At 41.8% G+C, this 14,317-nt stretch overlaps 1 protein-coding gene and 1 long non-coding RNA gene across 2 annotated transcripts in view; both read left to right on the top strand.

Moving 5' to 3' along the window:
• The window catches only part of LOC145877365 (uncharacterized), a 446,358-nt gene that overhangs the window by 213,639 nt on the left and 218,402 nt on the right, over positions 1-14,317 (top strand). The window lies entirely within an intron of this gene.
• Positions 2,227-13,013, top strand: LOC145877369 (uncharacterized). Its single transcript, XM_082972682.1, has 2 exons — positions 2,227-2,746; positions 10,482-13,013. The coding sequence occupies exons 1-2, from the start codon at positions 2,443-2,445 to the stop codon at positions 11,198-11,200; spliced, it is 1,023 nt and encodes a 340-aa protein (XP_082828808.1). The 5' UTR covers positions 2,227-2,442; the 3' UTR covers positions 11,201-13,013.

Here is a 14,317-nt window from a genome sequence, read left to right as displayed (position 1 = left end):
TTGATTCAGACCCTGCCAGTGTACCAGGTGGACATTGGGTTTGATTCAGACCCTGTCAGTGTACCAGGTGGACATTGGGTTTGATTCAGACCCTGCCAGCATGGCCAGAAATGTATTCCAAGGTCAGTAACTTATAACCACAGAACCACCCCAGACCTTTCATGCATGACTAAAAACACCTAAGTATTAGATTTACTGCCATGGTCTAGTATGTCACTGCATTAGACACCATTCACAATGCTGGCTGAGGTACGAGTAAAACATGACATATTATTTCCTAACCATTCACAATGCTGGCTGAGGTACAAGTAAAACATGACGTATTATTTCCTAACCATTCACAATGCTGGCTGAGGTACGAGTAAAACATGACATATTATTTCCTAACCATTCACAATGCTGGCTGAGGTACGAGTAAAACATGACATATTATTTCCTAACCATTCACAATGCTGGCTGAGGTACGAGTAAAACATGACATATTATTTCCTAACCATTCACAATGCTGGCTGAGGTACGAGTAAAACATGACATATTATTTCCTAACCATTCACAATGCTGGCTGAGGTACTAGTAAAACATGACATATTATTTCCTAACCATTCACAATGCTGGCTGAGGTACTAGTAAAACATAACATATTATTTCCTAATCTCCAAGTTTATCATTTTAAAAGGCTAATTGATCATTAGAAAACCCTTTTGTAATTATGTTAGCACAGCTGAAAACTGTTGTTCTGATTAATGAAGCAATAAAACTGGCCTTCTTTAGACTAGTTGAGTATCTGGAGCATCAGCATTTGTGAGTTCGATTACAGGCTCAAAATGGCCAGAAACAAATCATTTTCTTCTGAAAATTGTTAGTCTACTCTATTTCTGAGAAATTAAGGCTATTCCATGCGAAAAATTGCCAAGAAACTGAAGATCTCGTACAATGCTGTGTACTACTCCCTACACAGAACAGCGCAAACTGGCCTAACCAGAATGGAAGGAGGCCCCAGTGCATAACTGAGCAAGAGGACAAGTACATTAGTGTCTAATTTGAGAAACAGACGCCTCACAAGTTTTCAACTGGAAGCTTTATCAAATAGTACCTGCAAAACACCAGTCTAAACGTCAACAGTGAAGAGGCGACTCCGGGATGTTGGCCTTCTAGGCAGAGTTGCAAAGAAAAATCCATATCTCAGACCGTTTAAAAAAAGGAAAAGATTAAGATGGGCAAACTAACACAGACATTGGGCAGAGGAAGATTGGAAAAAAGTGTTATGGACAGACGAATCTAAGTTTGAGGTGTTCGGATCACAAACAAGAACATTCGTGAGTTCCAGAAAAAATGAAAAGATGCTGGAGAAGTGCTTGACGCCTTCTGTCAAGCATGGTGGAGGCAATGTGATGGTCTGGGGTGCTTTGGTGGTGGTAAAGTGGGAGATTTATACAGGGTAAAAGGGATCTTGAAGAAGGAAGGCTATCACTCCATTTTGCAAAGCCATGCCATACCCTGTGGACGGCGCTTAATTGGAGCCAACTTCCTCCTACACCAGGACAATGACCCAAAGCACAGCTCCATTTAGGGAAGAAGCATTCAGCTGGTATTCTGTCTATAATGGAGTGGTCAGCACAGTCACTGGATCTCAACCCTATTGAGCTGTTGTGGGAGCAGCTTGACCATATGATACGTAAGAAGTGCCCATCAATCCAATCCAATTTGTGGGAGGTGCTTCAGGAAACATGGGTTAGGGTTTGGCAGGGGTTTGGCCGTCATTGTAAATAAGAATTTGTCCTTAGCTGGCTTGCCTGTTTAAATAAAGGTTAAATACATTTTTTTTTAAATGTAACTTCATTACACCGTTACACTGGCATACAAACTCGGTAGCATAGAGTTGATAATACATATGACGTTGGGAAATAGTGCATTGTGGGTAGTTTAGAAGATTTCCCGAAATAAGTTAATCACTTTGTAATAATGCAAAAACATAGCTGTTTGTACTTATAGGTAACCATATCGTGACTACAACTAGGCTACTAAGTCTTTAACCACACTGTGTTGTTACACTGGCGAGTAAAAACTCATGCTTCCTACACTTTAACTTTTTGTCTGACAATAAAATAATCATTTTACTCAACTGCGTTACCCACTCCAGTCAGCAGATGGCGGTGTGGGAATTTAAGGTAATGCTGTTGGTGTGACGTATAATGTAGTGGACGGAACGCTTCTTTCAACAGCAACAACAGTTAGTCAGACACCACGGTAGCTTGCTAGACAAAATAGCCGAACAATAAAGCTCTTTAGATGCTTTAGTGTATATTAGCCACTGTGTTTTAAACCCACTTCTGTCGTCTAGTTAGTTATCCGATTTAATTTCATATTTACGGTGTTGTTGTTATTAGTCAGCTAGCGGGCTGGTTAAGTTAGCATTAGCCTAGCTAGCTAACATCTCCGACCATGCGTTCACTAAGCTACTCTCCTCCTGCTAAAGAAGAGGAGGTCTGCTGGACGGAGAAAGAAGCTCTCGTCAAAGAGGAGGAGGAAGAGGAGGCTGTTTCAATACAAAACCAAGTAGAGGGTGAGGCTGTTACCGTGAAAGAAGAAGAGAAAGACATTACAGTGAAAGAAGAGGAAGACGTGTTAAGAGTGAAGGAGGAGGAAGATGCAGTTTTTGGAGTGAAGAAGGAAGGAGAGATTACTGTCACATTGAAAGATGAAGATGAAGATGAAGAGGAGGAGATAGGAGATCTGATTAACACCAGTAAGTACCGCCTTCAATTAGTTTTTAACTTTGGATATTCGGAGTTGGCTCGTCAATACCTCTTCAACGGAGGGCCCTGGGATGATGACTGATATGTCTAGAATCAGACGACGTAGAGACAAGCTACCCCTTGTTTTCTCCGTTCCGTTTCCAAAAAGTGACTTAACATATATATTTGAGGAGGGTCTATCTGCTGACCGCAGACTGGGGGCCACGGCATGTAGTGTTTTTAATGTAGTGATGTTTTACTACACACCGTGACCCCCAATAGAGCCATGTGAGAGTTGGGTTGGCTACACCAAACATTATGGATATACTGACAAGATGTCTCTCCGTCCTGACAAGGGGAGTCGTTGTCCACAAAGCTGCACTGTGGGTTGTCTATCTCCCACCTATCCTGTCTTTGGATTGGTGGATACATCTTATTATTGTAATCTATTGTTTATATTCTATGAGGGTTGTTGACGTCAACCGCCTGTATTCAATGGAGAGAGATGCTAAGCTACTAGCATGAATATGCATAGAGATCTGGAGACAACTCCTATAGTGTTTTTATCAAAGTTGTCGGTATGTCACGTGTCCACGTAACAACTTAATCATTACGAAACTTCTGTTAGATCAAGTAAACCTCACGTAGCAAATAAGCCATTCATTTTGTTGTTGACCAAATTCAACACTTTCCACATTGGGTTGATAATTGTTTCCACTTGGATACAACCTACTGTAGCCTACTGGCATGACCTAGAGAGGTACAACCTACTGTAACCTACTGGCATGACCTAGAGAGTTACAACATACTGTAGCCTACTGGCATGACCTAGAGAGACCCAACCTACTGGAGCCTACTGGCATGACCTAGAGAGTTACAACCTACTGGCATGACCTAGAGAGGTACAACCTACTGTAACCTACTGGCATGACCTAGAGAGATACAACCTACTGTAACCTACTGGCATGACCTAGAGAGATACAACCTACTGTAACCTACTGGCATGACCTAGAGAGTTACAACCTACTGTAACCTACTGGCATGACCTAGAGAGATACAACCTACTGTAGCCTACTGGCATGACCTAGAGAGATACAACCTACTGGCATGACCTAGAGAGATACAACCTACTGTAACCTACTGGCATGACCTAGAGAGATACAACCTACTGGAGCCTACTGGCATGACCTAGAGAGTTACAACCTACTGGCATGACCTAGAGAGATACAACCTACTGTAACCTACTGGCATGACCTAGAGAGTTACAACCTACTGTAACCTACTGGCATGACCTAGAGAGATACAACCTACTGGCATGACCTAGAGAGTTACAACCTACTGTAACCTACTGGCATGACCTAGAGAGATACAACCTACTGTAACCTACTGGCATGACCTAGAGAGTTACAACCTACTGTATCCTACTGGCATGACCTAGAGAGATACAACCTACTGGCATGACCTAGAGAGATACAACCTACTGTAACCTACTGGCATGACCTAGAGAGATACAACCTACTGTAGCCTACTGGCATGACCTAGAGAGATACAACCTACTGTAGCCTACTGGCATGACCTACAGAGATACAACCTACTGTAACCTACTGGCATGACCTAGAGAGATACAACCTACTGGCATGACCTAGAGAGTTACAACCTACTGTAACCTACTGGCATGACCTAGAGAGTTACAACCTACTGTAACCTACTGGCATGACCTAGAGAGTTACAACTTACTGTAGCCTACTGGCATGACCTAGAGAGATACAACCTACTGTAGCCTACTGGCATGACCTAGAGAGATACAACCTACTGTAACCTACTGGCATGACCTAGAGAGATACAACCTACTGACATGACCTAGAGAGATACAACCTACTGGCATGACCTACAGAGATACAACCTACTGTAGCCTATTGGCATGACCTAGAGAGTTACAACCTACTGTAACCTACTGGCATGACCTAGAGAGATACAACCTACTGGCATGACCTAGACAGTTACAACCTACTGTAACCTACTGGCATGATCTAGAGAGGTACAACCTACTGTAACCTACTGGCATGACCTAGAGAGGTACAACCTACTGTAACCTACTGGCATGACCTAGAGAGGTACAACCTACTGTAACCTACTGGCATGACCTAGAGAGATACAACCTACTGTAACCTACTGGCATGACCTAGAGAGATACAACCTACTGTAACCTACTGGCATGACCTAGAGAGGTTCAACCTACTGTAACCTACTGGCATGACCTAGAGAGTTACAACCTACTGTAACCTACTGGCATGACCTAGAGAGATACAACCTACTGTAACCTACTGGCATGACCTAGAGAGGTTCAACCTACTGTAACCTACTGGCATGACCTAGAGAGATACAACCTACTGTAGCCTACTGGCATGACCTAGAGAGTTACAACCTACTGTAACCTACTGGCATGACCTAGAGAGATACAACCTACTGTAGCCTACTGGCATGACCTAGAGAGTTACAACCTACTGTAACCTACTGGCATGACCTAGAGCGTTACAACCTACTGTAACCTACTGGCATGACCTAGAGAGATACAACCTACTGTAACCTACTGGCATGACCTAGAGAGATACAACCTACTGTATTCTTTCTACCAATTGATTGGTTGACATTTTATGACGTGTATTTGTTCATATAGACACACCCCATGTGTTTAATAAAATCAACTGTATGTGCAGAACTTGAATTGAACTGATGCTTCAAGCATTTGATTAAATAATTAACACAAACAAATTACTTGAGGAAGCCAGAGGTCAATATAACCAGAAGAAAATAACCAATTCCCCACCTGCTGCTGGCCTTCGTTAATTCTGACGTTATGCTCCTGAAGTTTCCGGTAAAATAGGCAAACTTTTTCCATTTCCGTTTGAAGTGCCAATTTATCTTACCATTTCTACCGATCTGCGTGCCAGTTATGAACGAGTTACAACACCTGTTTGGCTCCTCCACTTCCTGGGTCGGTGAAGTGAGGTATTACATTTAAGGATTAAATCATTTAACCTCTATGGGCTAGGTGGGACGCTACGTAACAGCCACTGGCAGCCTGTGGCGCGATTTTCAAAACCTTAAAAATCCTATTACTTCAATTTCTCAAACATATGACTATTTTACAGCTATTTAAAGACAAGACTCTCGTTAATCTAACCACACTGTCCGATTTCAAAAAGGCTTTACAACGAAAGCAAAACATTAGATTATGTCAGCAGAGTACCAAGCCAGAAATAATCAGACACCCATTTTTCAAGCCAGCATATAATGTCACCAAAACCCAGAAGACAGCTAAATGCAGCACTCACCTTTGATGATCGTCATCAGATGACAACCCTAGGACATTATGTTATACAATACATGCATGTTTTGTTCAATCAAGTTCATATTTATATCAAAAACCAGCTTTTTACATTAGCATGTGACGTTCAGAACTAGCATACCCCCCGCAAACTTCCGGGGAATTCGCTAACATTTTACTAAATTACTCACGATAAACGTTCACAAAAAGCATAACAATTATTTTAATAATTATAGATACAGACCTCCTCTATGCACTCGATATGTCCGATTTTAAAATAGCTTTTTGGTGAAAGCACATTTTGCAATATTCTAAGTACATAGCCCAGGCATCACGGGCTCGCTATTTAGACACCCGGCAAGTTTAGCACTCACCATAATCATATTTACTATTATAAAAGTTTGATTACCTTTTGTTGTCTTCGTCAGAATGCACACCCAGGACTGCTACTTCAATAACAAATGTTGGTTTGGTCCAAAATAATCCATCGTTATATCCGAATAGCGGCGTTTTGTTCGTGCGTTCCAGACACTATCCGAAATAGTAAAGAAGTGTCGCGCGCATGGCGCAATTCGTGACAATAAAATTCTAAATATTCCATTACCGTACTTCGAAGCATGTCAACCGCTGTTTAAAATCAATTTTTACGCCATTTTTCTCATAGAAAAGCGATAATATTCCGACAGGGAATCTCCTTTTCGGCAAACAGAGGAAAAAATCCCAAAGGCGGGGGCGGTCGGGTCACGCGCATAAGCCCAGTGTCCCTTGATCGGCCACTTGAGAAAGGCGATAATGTGTTTCAGCCTGGGGCTGGAATGACGACATTCTGTTTTTTCCCGGGCTCTGAGCGCCTATGGACGACGTGGGAAGTGTCACGTTAGAGCAGAGATCCTTAGTAAATGATAGAGATGGAAAAGAAGTTCAAGAAATGGTCAGACAGGCCACTTCCTGTAAAGGAATCTCTCAGGTTTTGACCTGCCATTTGAGTTCTGTTATACTCACAGACACCATTCAAACAGTTTTAGAAAATGTAGGGTGTTTTCTATCCATATGTAATAAGTATATGCATATTCTAGTTACTGGGTAGGAGTGGTAACCAGATTAAATCGGGTATGTTTTTTATCCAGCCGTGTCAATACTGCCCCCTAGCCCTAACAGGTTAAGGAATATATCCGAGTCTCACGCTCATCACCTGTGGAATGCGGGGCTTCCAGCGAGGTGTGGATTTAATAGTATGTTGTACCTAGTTTCCCTCCTTCAGGGAACAGTAATTATAGTCACAAATCAAATCAAATGTATTTCTTACATCAGCTGATATCACAAAGTGCTGTACAGAAACCCAGCCTAAAACCTCAAACAGCAAGCAATGCAGGTGTAGAAGCACGGTGGCTAGCAAAAACTCCAGAGAAAGGCCAAAACCTAGGAAGAAACCTAGAGAGGAACCAGGCTATGAGGGGTGGCCAGTCCTCTTCTGGCTGTGCCGGGTGGAGATTATAACAGCACATGGCCAAGATGTTCAAATGTTCATAAATGACCAGCATGGTCAAATAATAATAATCATAGTAGTTGTCGAGGGTGCAACAAGTCAGTAACACAAGAGTAAGTGTCAGTTGGCTTTTTCATAGCCGATCTTTGAGAGTATCTCTACCGCTCCTGCTCTCTAGAGTGTTGAAAACAACAGGTCTTTGACAGGTAGCACCTCCGGTGAACAGGTCAGGGTTCCATAGCTGCAGGCAGAATAGTTTGAACTGGAGCAGCAGCACGGCCAGGTGAACTGGGGACAGCAAGGAGTCATCAAGCCAGGTAGTCCTGAGGCATGGTCCTAGGGCTCAGGTCCTCTGAGAATTAGAGAGAGCATATTTAAATTCACACAGGACACCGGAAAAGACGAGAAATACTCCAGATGTGACAGACTGACCCTAGCCCCCCGACACATAAACTACTGCAGCATAAATACTGGAGGCTGAGACAGGAGGGGTCAGGAGACACTGTGGCCCCATCTGATGAAACCCCCGGACAGGGCCAAACAGGTAGGATATTACCCCTCCCACTTTGCCAAAGCGCAGCCTCCACACCACTGGAGGGATATCTCCAACCACCAACATACCATCCCGGGACAAGGCCGAGTATAGCCCACAAAGATCTCCGCCACGGCACAGCCCAAGGGGGGGCGCCAACCCAGACAGGAAGACAACGTCAGTGACTCAACCCACTCAAGTGACGCACCCCTCCCATGGACGGCATGGAAGAACACCAGTAAGCCAGTGGATTTAATAGTATGTTGTACCTAGTTTCCCTCCTTCAGGGAACAGTAGTTATAGTCATAACGTGTGGATTTAATAGTATGTTGTACCTAGTTTCCCTCCTTCAGGGAACAGTAGTTATAGTCATAACGTTATGCTTGTCATATGATGAACTTTAACTTAAATACTGGATCTTGCTGTCGGACAGTTGTTTTGTATATTCAGATCTCCGAAATGCTCTCTAACTACGTAACATTTAGTGTCTCCTTATGTTACGCTGGGAAAACAGTTTTCATGGGCACAGAAATCCTAAATCATTTCAGTTTACTAAATCCAATGGTTCTAACCGAGAGTCACCTTAACTTTATTGACAACTCCCAAATGGATACTGTCATTAATGCGGTTCTTCAATAATTACACATAATACTTAATACTGTAGCTGTTTAGTTACAGTCACATGTTCAACTATCATCAGCTGATCCAGGAAATCATTTTCTGCATGCCAGTCAAACGTAGTTCTTCATTCATTACACCGGTAAAGACAGTTATGCCGTGCTCCACGTTGGATCCAACATCCCAAACAAATCGATATTTATAATGTGTTATTGTCTACTTGATTTACAGTAGGGTCTCGTTAGTCCGTTTGGAAACGGAGATACTTAGCTCATAATGTGTAGAGAACTGTTCCTTGATGGATAGGCTATTGTACAACACACAGAGCTATTTTCCTTTATTCAGGACATTTAGAATGACAACACATTACAGAGTAGCCTAGTGGGATTATTCACAAAATTATCTGGTGATCAGGTTATGAATTGTCATGACAAAGACATTTTAGTCTCCTTGTTTCACCTAAAATATTAAATGATTTATAGTCCTAGGTCTATGTTATTGTTAGGTGAAGTTATGGGTCCTACAGTAGGTCTATGTTATTGTTAGGTGAGATTATAGACCATTTTGGCATACACTTAGTGGACAAAACCTCATTGTCAGGCTGATGTCAGGCTGATGGAAAACTAGCCAATGAGCATTTTACTGGTTGAAGTCGTTTTTAAATATAAAGTAGTACATTTGACAATAACACAAATATTATATTAAATCAGGACATTCAAACGAGCCTTACAATGATAATCCAAAGTAGTGTCAAATGATAATAATAATAATCATAATCAACCTGGAAATGGAGGCTATTTTTGCTGTCAGCCTATGAGAACTCCCCTGAGTTTCCCCCACGGTGGTGAATTAGTGAATAGACACAGAGCTTAATGTGAGTTTCCTTGAGTAACACTCCTGATCTAGTGCTGTAATATTCAGAATACATTGTGAAAACTAATCTTTGCTCACCATTTGTTAAATATATTTTTTTTTTCACCCCTTTTTTCTCCCCAATTGGTACATAGTCTTGTCTCATTGCTGCAACTCCCATACGGACTCTGGAGAGGCGAAGGTCGAGAGCCATGCGTCCTCCGAAACACAACCCAACCTAGCCGCGCTACTTCTTGACACAATGCCCATCCAACCCGGAAGCCAGCAGCACCAATGTGTCGGAGGAAACACCGTACACCTGGCGACCTGGTCAGTGTGCACTGCGCCCGGCCCGACACATGAGTCGCTAGTGCGCGATGAGACAAGGATATCCCTGCCGGCCAAACCCTCCCCTAACCCGGACGACGCTGGGCCAATTGTGCGTCGCCCCATGGGCCTCCCGGTCGCGGCCGGCTGCAACAGAGCTTGGACTCGAACCCAGAATCTCTAATGGCACAGCTTAGGCCACTTGCTCACCATTTTTGCTCCAGGCAGATATACTACATCCATAACTAGCGGTTTCTGCATTAGCAGGGAGGTGTTTCTGCAATCAAATTGCATGCGCATCGCCCTTGTCGCAATTTTAGCAAACACAGAAAGGTGCCTATATTTGAGAACAAAAGTCGCCTGGCACACTGCTTAGGAGTTCAACACCTTTTACTTATTTCTAGTTACTACTAATGTGAAAACAAGACTAAATATGACTATTGTTGCTCACTTGACTGTCTTAAGACAATTGTCAAGTCATTTTAACATTCATTACAGACGTCAATTGTTGTACAGTATCATGGCTACGCTGTTGGCATCACCTTTTTCAGTGGATTTCTGCTGTTGTGAGCCTTTAACTATCTGTCTGACTTGTTCACACAGGAGAGAGACGTGACTATCATGGATCCTCTGGGGAGCCTCAACATCATGATGCTGACGAGTCAGAGAAGAGTCTGTCCAGATTCTATCACCTCAAGAAACACCAGCAGAGACCCACAGGGAAGAAATCTATCTGCTGCTCTGACTGTGGAAAACATTGCAAATCTTCATCAGAACTTAAAATACACCAGCGAACACACACAGGAGAGAAATCTCACCACTGTTTTGATTGTGGGAAGAGTTACTCAAGTTTAAAAGCACTAAAAGTACACCAGAGAACACACACAGGAGAGAAACCTTATAGCTGTGATCAATGTGGGAAGACTTATATTTCATCTTGCCATCTGACTAAACACCAGCGAGTACACACAGGAGAGAAACCTTATAGCTGTAATCAATGTGGGAAGAGTTTTACTCGGTCAGACAGCCTGATATTACACCAGAGAACACACACAGGAGAGAAACCTTATAGCTGTAACCAATGTGGGAAGAGTTTTGCTGCATCTGGCTCTCTGACTCTACACCAGAAAACACACACAGGAGAGAAATCTTTCCACTGTTCAGATTGTGGAAAAATATTCTCAACTTCACACAATATGAAGAAGCACCAGAAAACACACACAGGAGAGAAACCTTATAGCTGTACTCAATGTGGGAAGAGTTTTTCTACGTCTAGCGATCTCACTATACACCAGATAACACACAGGAGAGAAACCATATAGCTGTACTCAATGTGGGAAGAGTTTTTCTACGTCTAGCTATCTCACTAAACACCAGAGAACTCATACAGGAGAGAAACCATATAGCTGTACTCAATGTGGGAAGAGTTTTTCTACGTCTAGCTATCTCACTATACACCAGAGAACACACACAGGAGAGAAACCTTATAGCTGTACTCAATGTGGGAAGAGTTTTTCTACGTCTAGCTATCTCACTATACACCAGAGAACACACACAGGAGAGAAACAATATAGCTGTAGTCAATGTGGGACAAGATTTTCTTGGCTAACCAGCCTAGTATCACATCAGAGAACACACACAGGAGAGAAATCTCCTAGCTGTGATCAATGTGGGAAGAGATACTCTGATAACAGATCTCTGATTAAACATCAGAAAATACATGAAGGAGTTGTTTCATGATATCAATGAAATTATGTCACAATGTAGAATGTTTTAACATTGTAGTAGGAGTATTTTAATGATGTCACAATGTAGAACCCTAAATATTTGCCTAAATATTATATTATATTTGTTCTATTGATTTTAGTTTCAGGGGGAAAATCCAGACTCTGAAATGGAAGAGTACTATTTATGTGATTTAACAAAAAGTGACTAACAAAAAAAGAGCTGTGTTACACTTACCACGTTGGTGACGCACTTGAATCAAAATGCAACACTTCAAAATGTAGCTAGCTGCTTTCTACAAGTTGTCCTCTAACCAGGGATGTACACATTATTCCCAGATTCCGTGTGCTTTTTGAGCTGTTCGTTTTAACAGGACTTGCAACTTCATCGCCCTCCTGTCACACAAATGATTTTAACATGATATCGATGAGTTATGACAAATAAGTGTTGTGTTCCTTTGTTTAGCGACCCCTACATTTAAATGCATCACTCCAAAATGTAGCTGACTGTCTTCTGCAGGTTGTCCTCTAACCAGAGAGGTAAAATATATCTCCCATTTCCATGTGTTTTTTTAGTTGTGTTAGTTTCAACAGCACGAACAACCTGATTTCCCCCCTAATCGATATCAGTGATTTATTGCTACTTGTCAAAACAACAGTGTTTTTGGTGCTTGTGCAGTTTATAAGGTGCTTGTTTAAGTAATATGATTATTGTGGCAGATGTTTGTGTATATAGCACATGTTATGTTTAGGTTTTCAATATATCCCAACTGTTTCTGCTTATTGGTTATTGATTAGGACACATTAAAACTGTGTTTTGACATTGGGGATATCCCACCTAGCAACATGTCATTGATAAGACGTTGAAAATATGACTATGCAAACAAATATTTCATATTTACATTTCATGATCAGATTTAGTAATCGATTTATTGATGATATTTATTAATGCAACCAACTGACAATTTTTGGTACAATTATATTGACATTGTTGCCCTGCTTTTAAAATATCAGGGTTCATTCTCAGATGTGCCAACCCAAATGTACTAGAACATGACATTGGGGACTGGGCCCCGATCCAACAACATGCCTATCTAGTGAACACTGAAAAGAGAGAGAAGCTCTGCAATGAGGTGGAAAGTTACTACGGATATTAAGGAGTTTCCTCTTGAAATCAGACATGTCTGTGGTGAGGACAACTTGGTTGCTGATTGTCTCAAGGGTGGGCAGTTAAAAAGTTTTGTGTTTAGCTAGTGCGTTGCCATGGATCACAATGTATTTTGACTGCACGTTTTTCCGTATTGGAGATGAGTTTTGTTTGGGCTCGTTCCAAGGGGACGAGAGTTCTAGAAGCTAGTGAGTTTTAGGAAGACGAGAGTTCTAGAAGCTAGTGAGTTTTAGGAAGACGAGAGTTCTAGAAGCTAGTGAGTTTTAGGAAGACGAGAGTTCTAGAAGCTAGTGGGATTTAGGAAGACGAGAGTTCTAGAAGCTAGTGAGTTTTAGGAAGACGAGAGTTCTAGAAGCTAGTGAGTTTTAGGAAGACGAGAGTTCTAGAAGCTAGTGGGATTTAGGAAGACGAGAGTTCTAGAAGCTAGTGGGATTTAGGAAGACGAGAGTTCTAGAAGCTAGTGGGATTTAGGAAGACGAGAGTTCTAGAAGCTAGTGAGTTTTAGGAAGACGAGAGTTCTAGAAGCTAGTGAGTTTTAGGATTCTATAGAAAGAAAAAGGAGAAACAAATAATCCTATTGTATATTATTATTTAGAAATACGTGTTTTTTTCTTGATTTTAATTGTTGACAGCCAGTAGACACCATGTTTATATTGTAGAAGGTGAAGCATTGTAATTGATTATAATGTGAAATGGAAGTTTTTTTCTGTTGGTGGTGAGCAAACTTTTCCAACAAAAATATAGGATATATTTGTTGTCTTAAGGTGTTACAGGCTTTGGTTTTTCCATTTATGTTTTGAGGTTGGACTTTAGCACGTCTAGCTCGTTAGCACGTCTAGCTCGTTAGCACGTCTAGCTCGTTAGCACGTCTAGCTCGTTAGCGCGTCTAGCTCGTTAGCACGTCTAGCTCGTCAGCACGTCTAGCTCGTTAGCACGTCTAGCTCGTTAGCACGTCTAGCTGGTTAGCCCGTCTAGCTCGTTAGCACGTAGGACGCACTGATTGGTGTCACCTCGTTAGTCAGTATGTGTTACACCTGTGCTGGCTTGTCCATCTCGTTAGTGGGAAGGTGTTTCACCTGAGCTGGTCCAGGTTCTATTTAAGAGTGTCTGGCCCAGTGCTCCAGTTGTCTTGATACATGTGGAGAGTCAACACCTTTAGTTGCTCCACCTTTTTGGTTTGCTTCCTGTCTTTAAGTTTGGTGTGGGTTTTTCTTTTGTTTTCCTCTTCTTGGGCAGATTTAGTGGGTCTCATGGTGGGTGTCTTTTAGGTCCCAGTTGTTGTTACTAGTCAACTTCCAGTGGACACCCCCATAGTGTATTTCAGAGCCCCTCCTATAAAACAAGCTTATATTTTGGGTTGGATGTTGCATCCAATTAATATTTTAATCAATGGATTTTCCTTAGAATGCTAATCTGTCTTTCAGTTGTTAATCTTCTGTTTGTTGTGGTAAATATTTCTGTTTATTTTCATTGTTTAATTTTTTTTCCTGTGAAGCATCCATGTCTGAAATGTGCTGTATAAATAAAGCTTGATTTGAACATATTGC

This window comes from Salmo salar, unplaced genomic scaffold (genome assembly GCF_965601325.2).
Source record: "Salmo salar unplaced genomic scaffold, fSalSal1 ptg000974l, whole genome shotgun sequence".
Taxonomy (NCBI): domain Eukaryota; kingdom Metazoa; phylum Chordata; class Actinopteri; order Salmoniformes; family Salmonidae; genus Salmo; species Salmo salar.
This window is presented reverse-complemented; position numbering and strand designations above follow the sequence as displayed.